Here is a 10131-nt window from a genome sequence, read left to right on the forward strand (position 1 = left end):
CAACAAAATACAACGTCAAACTCACTTTAGTCTATATATAAAACATAGAACTTTTATTAACAAAACAAAACAAATAAAAATACACCATGCTATAGGGCAGGCTATGCCTAATATAAAATAACAAATAACTTACATAAAGTTTAAATAGGTATACAAAACTGGAAATAGGCTAAGTAAACATGTATAATATATAACTAAATAAATAAGAAACATAGGACGTTTATTAGCAAAATGAGTAAGAAAGCTTGGAGGCACGACATACACCTTGATGTAAAAATAAATAAATAAATGACACAAAGTTTAAATAAAGTAAAAATCAGCAAACAATGTGGAACCACTGAACTAAATGATTTTTATTGCTATAAAAAAATCAAAACGACGGTGGGGGTCGGTGCCGAGGTGGGCAAGTGACATAACCGGTGTTGCGGCTTAACACCGGTATCACCGTCAGCACCGTCTATCGCGGCAAGCCTAATGTGCATTAAGAATTTATGATGTCTTTTCTTCTCCAAAAGCACCCAAAAGCAGTGAAATATCACCAGCTGATCAGGATAAATGAGTTACATGAAGGAAGAAAACAGCTGTAAGTCCCTAGCCTTTCTAAACTGTCAAAAAAAAAAAGAAAAAGAAAATAATACAAAATAAATTCATTGGACTAAAAGATCTTCTGCATATTAAGAAAAGTTCTTTTTCATGGTATATTCTACTTCAGATGGCAGTATCTTTGCAATATAAATATGCTGTTGATACATTAAATGCATGTACGTGTGGTGAGGGAGTGTTTTCACCGTAAAGCTTTCTGCAGTCTCTGCATGCAGTCAGAAGCCAGCGGATGATGTTTCTTCGACTGTAGAAACCTCTGGACGTGCGGTAAGAGGACGTTACTGGGAGGAAAGAGACCGGCACACAACCAGAGCAACTCCCAGCCCTTCTCCTCACTGTACCTGCACAAACACACAATGCATTTTTTAACAGTCTATTCGCCAAAGAAAAGAAAATATATCACAGTTTCCACAAAAATATGAAGCAGTTTTCTACATTGATAATAATCAGAAATGTTTCTTGAGCAGCAAATCATGAATGATTTCTGAAGATCATGTGACACTGAAGACTGGAGTAATGATGCTGAAAATTCAGCTTTGATCACAGAAATAAATTAAATTTTACAATATATTTAAATAGAAAACAGTTTTTTTTTATCGCAAAAATATTTCACCATCCTACCCAAAATGTTGAATGGTAGTGCATACTGGCAGAAATCACAGCGTCTGGCTATAAACGTAAAGGAGAGACGTACTTGACATGGTTTTCAGTCATTTGTTTGATGATCTGGCAGTAGATCTCATCTTTCAGAGGCTCTGCCTTCAGCGCAGTCTCGAAGATCTGGTCTGTGAGCTCGTTCACAGACCGCGTCCGCTTGGACGGATAATCGCCCATATATTTCATTATAGGTGCAGGAGAGTGGGTCAAGGAACAGTCAGAAAGAAGATAATATCCATGAACTTCTAGAGTTTAGACTCAAAACAAATGAAATCACGTTACTCAATAGCAAATCAAAATTAGAAAAAATACAAAATTATATTTTGGTGAAAGAAAATAATGCCTATTTTAAGCCCCAAGTCAAAAAAAAAAAAGATGAAATTTTATTTTGCTTTAAAAATTATGCCTATTTTAGGGCCCAGGTCATATTTCAGCCCATAAAAAAAAATGTTGCATAAAGAAAATAAAGGCTGATATAATGCCCAGATCATATTTCAGCTCAAAAAAAAAAAAAAAATAATGAAATTATGTTTTGCATAAAAAGCCTATTTTAGGGCCCAGGCCAACCCAAAATCAACAAAGATAATGAAATGATATTTTGCATAAAAAAATAAAGCCTATTTCACCCCAAAATCAACATAAAATAAAATCTCCAGATGGCTAACACAGCACTTCACAATCAGTCACAAGGTCGCATTCATCATCCATGTATCCCAGGTCTGAAGGATATCAATGAAAGCCATGCAGGCCTCCTGGGAAAGCTCCTCATGGCCCACACACTTCTTCAGCAGGGCCTGTTTGATGGGCTCTCGTGTGCAGCACCACAGTTTGTCTCTCCCGCGGTTCTTGGTGATCATCACTCTACTGAGCGTGTGTTTGGGAGGAGGCCTGGATGAGCGGAGAGGGTCAAGGGTCAATGAGGGTCAAAACACATATGCATTTGCATGAGTTAATTATGTGCATTAAGTGACTGCTTACAACATTAGTTATTTTGTAAAGTCAAATATTATTTTCCTTAGAACATGAACTGATGAATCGTGCACAATAAGACCAAGAACAGGGTGGAATTTACATAATAAAATAAAATAAAATAAAGGCTGCTAGCAACAATCCATATTGGAAATTAATTTACTTAATTTACATTTATTTTATTATTGAAAAGCATAATATTAAAAATAGGCTTTATTTTCTATAAAATGTTTATTTAAGCAAAATATTAATTTCTTACTCTTTTTTTTTTCTTACATGACATGGGTCCAAAAACAGGCTTTTATTTTGGGCTGACATGGGCCTTAAAATGGGCATTTAATAGGCTTCAATTACATTTTGCATAAAGAAAATTAAGCCTATTTAATTATTATAATTATTCTTTAAATCAAGAAAGAAAAAAAAGATTTTTTTTTTATTTTGCCTAAAGAAAAGAAAGCATATTTTAAAACCATTAAGTTCTATATTTGTGTCATTATTTTTCATGAGAATAAATTTCATTCTATGTTTAAAATAATAATCATATTTTATAAATTCATAAATAACTCTGTCTGGACACAATACGTTTTATTCTATAAATCAGAATTTAATTTAGAATAACTTAATTTAAATTTTGTTTACTACTTAAAACATCAAGATATTATATAGAAATATACACACACAGATTCTTTTCTATCTTGAATTTAGGCAGAAATATGACATGTGCCTTAGAATAGGCTTAATTTACTTATTATAAAAAAATATAAAAATTACATTTTGTATAAAGAAAATAAAGCCCACTTTAAGACCATTACAATGTTTTATATTTGTCATATTTTTATAACAATAAATCTCATTCTCTGTATAAAATAATAAATAACCCTGTCTGGACACAACACTTTTTTTCTATAAACCAGAATTTAATTCTCTTTTTAATTGTATTTAATTTATTCGACTTACATGTATTTTCATAATGCAAACACAGATGGTGTAGAGACATGAATGGTGTCCCTATATATACATATATATATATATATATATATATATATAATAGCCCTGTCTGGACACAGCACTTTTTTTCTATAAATCAGAATATAATTATGTTTTTTTATTTTTTTTATTTAATTGACTTAATTGACATGTATTTTGTTATTCGAGACGGTGTGGGGACAATGTGGCATCAGAAGTGGGGTCGTTCACCTGAAGTAGTCATAGGAGAATTCCTCCAGCGTGTACGGCTTTGTCCTCTCCTCCGTCTCCATTACAGGAACATGGGAAATCCGGATCGACTCCTGCCGTTGGTCTGGTGTCATGGTAACCAAAGCCTGAGCCGTGCAAAAAAAGAAAAGCCGTCGAGAGGGCAAAAGAGAGAGAGAGAACATGAGACAGGGACAGAGAATGTGAGAGGGTTTCATAAAAGACTGCAATAATAAATATGAAACGCCCCCTGCAGCTGAACATAATATTATAATATCAGTACCACGATATCAGACGGAGGTCTAACGACTGTGGGCAGCACATAAACACAGTCTGCAGGGAAGTCTCCTCTCTGTTTGGTTCTGTCGTTGATCCCGTGAGCCCAGCCGGATGTCATGACCTGCTCGCCCGTGTCCTGGTCCAGCAGAATGAGGTCACCTTTCCGGAAGCTCAGGAACGTTGAATCATCGCCGGCTGATCAGGATAAATTAATTACATGAAAGAAGAGAACGGCTGTAAGTGACACTAACTCTCAAAGAAATGCCTGCAGCATCCCAAATTAAAATTAGTAATTAAAAAACTGAATTAAATTCTGATTTTCAGACAAAAAGTATTGTGTCCAGACAGGGAAATTCATTAATTTAATAATAATAGTATTATTATATTAATATATATTAATAATTAAAATAATAAAAAAATATTAATATTTTATACTGTGAATTTGAATTTTTTTCTCCTTAAATATGTGCTTAATTGTCATGAAAAATATTTTTTAAATAATGGTTCTAAAGTAAGTTTTATGTTCTTTATACAACATATAATTGTATATTTTTCTGTTTTAGTTTGGGCTGAAATATGATCCGAGCCTTAAATAGCCTTTATTTTCTTTATGAAAAATTACATTTCATATTTGTTCTTTAATTTTGGGCTGACATGGGCCTTAAAAAAATCAGGCTTTATTTTCTTTATGCAAAATATAATTTCATATTATTTTAATTTTGTGCTGATCAGGACCTTATACATACGTACATACATGCATACATATTATATAAATTATAATATAATATAATATAATATAATATAATATAATATAAAATTTCTTAATTTTCTTTCTTTTGATCTTTTGAGGTTGAAATATGACCTGAGCACTAAAATAGGTTTTATTTTTCTTTAGGCAAAAAATATTTTTATTTTATTTTATTTAGATTTTAGGCAGAAATATGACATGGGCCCTAAAACAGACTTCATTTTCTTTATGCAAAACATCATTTCATATTTTTGTCTATTGATTTTAGGCTGAAAAATGGCCTAGGCCCTAAAATACGCCTCTTTATGTAAAATATATATATTTTTTTTCTTTTGGTAGTAGCTGAAATATAATCTGGCAATGCATTAGTGAGATTCACCCATTTAAGCGAAAGCAAAAGTATAAAGGTCCATTGATATGATGTGTTTGTGTCTTTTTCTCTAACCTGGACTGGGGTTGTCCTGCAAGGCCACAACAAACTTGGATCTCTTCCTGAGCCCCTCTAGGAAGGTGACCACCAGGTCCCGTATGTCCTCTGCATTACTGGAGGTGAACGTGTACTCGTTTCCTTTGATGGTGGCCAAAGTGAAGCTCTGGGCCTGATGCTTCCCTCCTCTGACAAACACAGAGGCTTTTAGCTTCAAAAGCTCAAATCATGTGGAAAAAAAACCTCCAAATGAATCTCTGTGAAAAGCCGTACTTGCTGCTGGACACAGCAGTGATCTCCGGGAAAGAAAGCTCCAGAAGAACCTGCTCCTGCTCATCCACGAAGTAAACGCCAGTCCAGTTTACAGCCACGATCACGTCATTCTTGGGTAGACTAGGACCTTCAGAAACACAATATACTAAGCATAAACACCATCTGTAAACATACAGCACACAAACCTTGTGCAATATTAATGTGACATCATTTGTGGAAAAAAACATACCTGAACATTTAAAGGCCTCATAGAATCTTGAGAATAACAAAGGCCACTTATAACGAGCAAAATCCACGACTTCCTCCTTCACTTTCTGAGGGTCGACCCTCTTCTGGGTGTAGATGCCCTACAAACACAACATAATGGGTTACTAACAGCTTTGTTGATTTCATCACAGTTAAAATATATAATTGTTCAGAATGGCATACTACCTACTAGTTTTTGAAAGAAAGATGTATACAGTGTGTATTCTGTGCTTAATATTCTATATGCATGAAACACTTGCATTTGCCAAAATGTGCAGAGTTCAACCAAAGTACACAGTGAAATACAATGCATGTGCTGGAAATAACGACAGTAATATCAACCGTGTTGTATAGCATCTCATTCTTGACTCTTAATTTGATCAATGCCAAAAGTAAGCAAATTTTCACAAAAAAAAAATGTAAAGGCTAAATAAATCTTTATTTTTGAGCTGATAACTTGTTGAATCTAACAGAAACATGTTTAGCACACATTTCATCCCCAAAATCAAAACAATAAATAAGAAGTAGTATATATTAAGGTATATATATATATTTTTAAATGTACTTTAAAATAATGTCAAAAATAATGTAAAAATATCAGTGGTCCTAAAAAAGGCTTAATTTTTAATGCAAAATATAAATTCTATATTTTTCTCTTGTTTTTGGGATGAAATATGTCCTGGGCCCAAAAATTTAATTTATTTACTTTTTCATGCAAAATGTAATGTTATATTTTTTCTGTTGATTTTTAAACCTTTTCATGACAGTCAATTTCATTCAGATTTTCCTCATTGAAATTGAAATTCCTCATTGAGGATTTCTATTTTAAAACCTATTTTAGAATTAACATTTAGATTTTTTTCCCATGACATTTTTATGATAATTAATTTCATTTTCTTATTTTACAGTATATAAAAAAGAATAGGATTTCTGTTTTTATTTCTTTTAATTCTGGGATGAAATATGATCCTGACATGTTTTTGTGACAAGTTTTGTCAGGTTTTTCGTGACTGTACGCCACTTTCTGAACGCAATTACTGAGGTCATGTGACAACTATATAGCACACTGCTCTTTAAAACCCTTATCATTTCATACCACATACTAGTTTTTAAAAAAGCAGGAAGTATACAGTACTGTATAAAATACGCAGAATGCAGTACACTCGTCTTCCATTCCAAATAGCACTATGTGAGTGTTGCGCTTAACTCAAGTTTGGCACCTTTTTGTGTGCAGCCATGATGAACTGAGCCCATCTCTCCACGGTTTTGGCCGAGCTGATCTCTCTGTCGGGGATGTAGGATGGAATAAGACTCAACAGGCGCTCCACAAGGATCTCAGAGCCGTAGTCCACGTAATACTGCTGCGACGCCAGCTCCGCCAGGTCCTCCTCCTCCCGGAAAAAAAGACGAAACAGAAGGGAAAGATGCAGAAAGAGTGCAAGGAAAGTAGACGTGCAAGACAATCAAAAGAAATAAAAGTGGTGGAAAAACAGATAAAAAGCAAAAGAAAGATGCAGAAAAGAGAATATTCCCTCCTTAGAAACACAGTGGGTGATTGAAAATTCAATTTATTTCATTTTCTGTGTCTGAGGTTCGTACCCGATCACAGCGGTATTCGCCGAACTTGACGCCGCGCACGATCTGCTGGTAGATGAGGTTGGTAGCGACGCTGTCCTCCGTCGGGTCGTGCCACGGCGTGAATATCTCCTTCCTGAAGAACAGCCTCCAGGGGGCGTTGCGCTCCTGCGCGCCCTGCTCTTTAGCGTACTGCTCACACTGAGACACGGCGTCCATCACGTGATCATTACCGCTGCCCAGAGACGACACCTGCCAAACACAGTCCTTGTAAAGCCTGACATATGCAATAATAGTCCGAAAAATCTCTTTTATTGAACCTTGGCATGTGTGTTTTTGGCGAGTATCATATTTGATACTCATATAGTGAGAATATGGAGCTCAAAATAATTGTCTTGAAAAATAATGACAAACAGGCTTAATTTTTAATGCAAAATATAATTTCAGATTTTTCTTTTGATTTTGGGCTATAATATGACCTGGGGCAAAAAAAAGGGCTTTATTTTCTACATGCAAAATGTAATTTTACAAAAAAAAATTCTATTAAATTAAAAACTTATTTTCTGTTTTAAAATCTATTTTAGAATATGTCCATGTGATATTTTCAAGGCAATTAATTTCATTCTCGTTTTCTTTATTTAATTAAATAAAAAAGAATCATATTTATTTCTTTTATTTTAATTTGGGGATCAAATATGATCCTGATATGTTCTTGAAGGTTCTGTGAGATTTTCTCAACTGGAAGCACTCCGAAGTGTTTTCTTGAACCTGTAAAGCCTGATGTATGAAATAATTGTCAGAAAAATAGTTTTTAATCAAACCTTTAGACTGAAACGAAAACAAAAAGTTTACATGTGTGTTTTTGTTGAGTATCATATTTGATACATCAGGTTTTTATGGCTCATATAGTATGATATAGTGAGAATATGGAGCTCAAACTAATTGTCTTGAAAAATAATGACAAAAATGTAGAAAATCTTAATTTTCCTAAAATAGCCTTAATTTTTAATGCAAAATATAATTTCACTTTTTCCTTTCGGTTTTGGGCTGTAATGTGACCTGGGCCAAAAAATGGACGTTATTTTCTTTATGCAAAATTTAATTTAATGTTTATTCTGTTGAATTTGAAACCTATTTCTGATTTAAAACCTATTTTAAGAATTTTTCCATGTGACATTTTCATGGCAGTTTATTTTATTTTCACTTTCTTCTTTTAAATAAAAAAAGATCAGTCAGACGACAGAAGACATGTAGCAGATTGTGTGCGACAGGTCTTATGGTAAAGTTTGAACCATTTAGAGGCCTTCAAAACTTGTGTATCAAATATGATTAGTTAAATATGCACAATAATGAAGCCAAAAAGACCTCTTGTTTGTGAGTTTGTGTACCTTATCAAACAAAGCAATGTACAGGGAGAAGCCGAATCGATCCTGGAGGCTGATCTTGTCGGACAGCGCGTTGCAGAGCTCCATGGCTGTGGTCGCTGAGTCCGTCAGCAGGGTTTTTGTGGTTCCGTCCATAAACGTCACAGGCAGCATTATCGGCTTCTTTGATTTCGTGGCCTTGGATGAAATTGTGAAAAGAAGACATCATATGGACAGCTTTTAATTGTGCTCTTTTTTGTCCTGGAGTTTGACGGACCCTAGAGTCACTGTCTACTTTTGTTGCATTGAAAACAGCAGCAGAACTGGTTATTAAAAGAGCTTTTACAATCAGTAAAGTCAGTCATCGATACCTGAAGCTCTAGCCAGGAGGGCGGCTGTGTTCTTGTTCCGTTTGCAAACGTTCTCCTCAGTCTCTCCTCGCAGTAGGGAGCGTAACCCGGAGGACCTTCACTGATGAAGTTCCTCAAGTACTACAGGAAGAAGACAGACACTGAACTTACAATAATGGCACCGTTATTGGTCAAAATGAACCCTTAGAGACCCACTGATGCCAAAGTAATCAAATAATTGAAAGCAATTTAGTAATTCCACTTTTTTTTTAATTAAGTATTAAATTGAATATTACATTTTAAATAATTAAAAAATTAAAAAATTTAAATTTAGAAAATAATTTTTTAAAATGCATTTTCTTTGAGTTTCAAATTAAATTAAATTAAATTAAATTAAATTAATACATGTTCTCTGGCTACAGATACTACTGCTGAATGTGAGTATTTAATCTGTTAATTTAATTGAAAAAATACATTTAAATAACTAAATAATTATTTATGTAATTAAAATGATAGAAAATGAAACATTCCAAAAAAAAAAAAAACTAACATAAACATCAATTTTCTGAATGTTGCAGAAATGCAACAGTGGGCCTTAAATGTTCTTATATTTACACAACAGTAAATCGCTGAAAATATTTCAAATGACTTTTAATGTAGCCTATATAAGGTTTTATCCTAAGAAAGTCAAAGCACATGCAATTGTATAATTCATTTTAAAAGCAGTAAAAGCAGTATTCATTTTAAAAGCAGTAAAATTTTATAACCTTGAAAACCCATAATGCAATAATCTTCAATATCAATATTTCAGTCTCTGAAGGTTCAATAAATACAGCATGCCCGGATTTTAGTAAGTACTTGAATACCAACCAGACATGATTAAAGTATTCGTCTGTGGTTGAAATATTACAGATGCACTAATCACAGAAGAGAAGAAGATTTGTAGTCAAACTTGGAGATCCAAAACATAAAGAGGGACAAACAAAAAGAGCATATAACCAGCGTTTCTCACCTTCACAAACTTCTCAGAGGGAGCGAAGCAGCCGACACACAGAGACATGAGGATCCAGCCGCGAGCGTGACTGCTTTTAGAGGGATTCTGGGTCAGCTGCTTACAGATCTGACAGTAGATCTCATCTCTGAGAGAAACAACAGGAAGAAAATGCTCAGGGCTGTGATCAATATATGCTTTGCTGTGTATTATATTCATAATATTATATTTCCGTATCCGCAATCTGACCTCAGGCCTGGCCGAAGGATGCCGTTGCCGATGATGAAGTGCAGCTTCTCCAGGTTGGATGTGGGTCGGTCCTCCAGCATGCTGTTTCCATGGACTGTGTATTCACCATCATTCAGACGCTTGGTCACCTACAGGACAACAGCAATAACAAACAAAGAGAGAAAAATACTCTAAAAGGCAATATCAGGATTGAAATGATAAAAAAG

At 34.2% G+C, this 10131-nt stretch overlaps 1 protein-coding gene across 1 annotated transcript in view; it reads right to left on the bottom strand.

Moving 5' to 3' along the window:
- LOC107660700 (unconventional myosin-VIIa-like) overlaps window positions 1-10131 on the bottom strand; it is a 44231-nt gene that overhangs the window by 7080 nt on the left and 27020 nt on the right. The window contains exons 23-36 of the mRNA XM_016450091.1: window positions 9926-10053; window positions 9698-9824; window positions 8707-8826; window positions 8360-8533; window positions 6996-7223; window positions 6617-6787; window positions 5380-5497; window positions 5151-5277; window positions 4896-5065; window positions 3707-3897; window positions 3427-3551; window positions 1991-2148; window positions 1298-1451; window positions 789-944 (exon numbers count right to left, since the gene is read on the bottom strand). Of these exons, the coding sequence (XP_016305577.1) occupies window positions 789-944; window positions 1298-1451; window positions 1991-2148; window positions 3427-3551; window positions 3707-3897; window positions 4896-5065; window positions 5151-5277; window positions 5380-5497; window positions 6617-6787; window positions 6996-7223; window positions 8360-8533; window positions 8707-8826; window positions 9698-9824; window positions 9926-10053 (2147 nt within the window). The remainder of the gene's footprint in view (window positions 1-788; window positions 945-1297; window positions 1452-1990; window positions 2149-3426; window positions 3552-3706; window positions 3898-4895; window positions 5066-5150; window positions 5278-5379; window positions 5498-6616; window positions 6788-6995; window positions 7224-8359; window positions 8534-8706; window positions 8827-9697; window positions 9825-9925; window positions 10054-10131) is intronic.

Source organism: Sinocyclocheilus anshuiensis, unplaced genomic scaffold (genome assembly GCF_001515605.1).
Source record: "Sinocyclocheilus anshuiensis isolate Anshui unplaced genomic scaffold, SAMN03320099.WGS_v1.1 scaffold948, whole genome shotgun sequence".
NCBI classification, from domain to species: Eukaryota; Metazoa; Chordata; class Actinopteri; order Cypriniformes; family Cyprinidae; genus Sinocyclocheilus; species Sinocyclocheilus anshuiensis.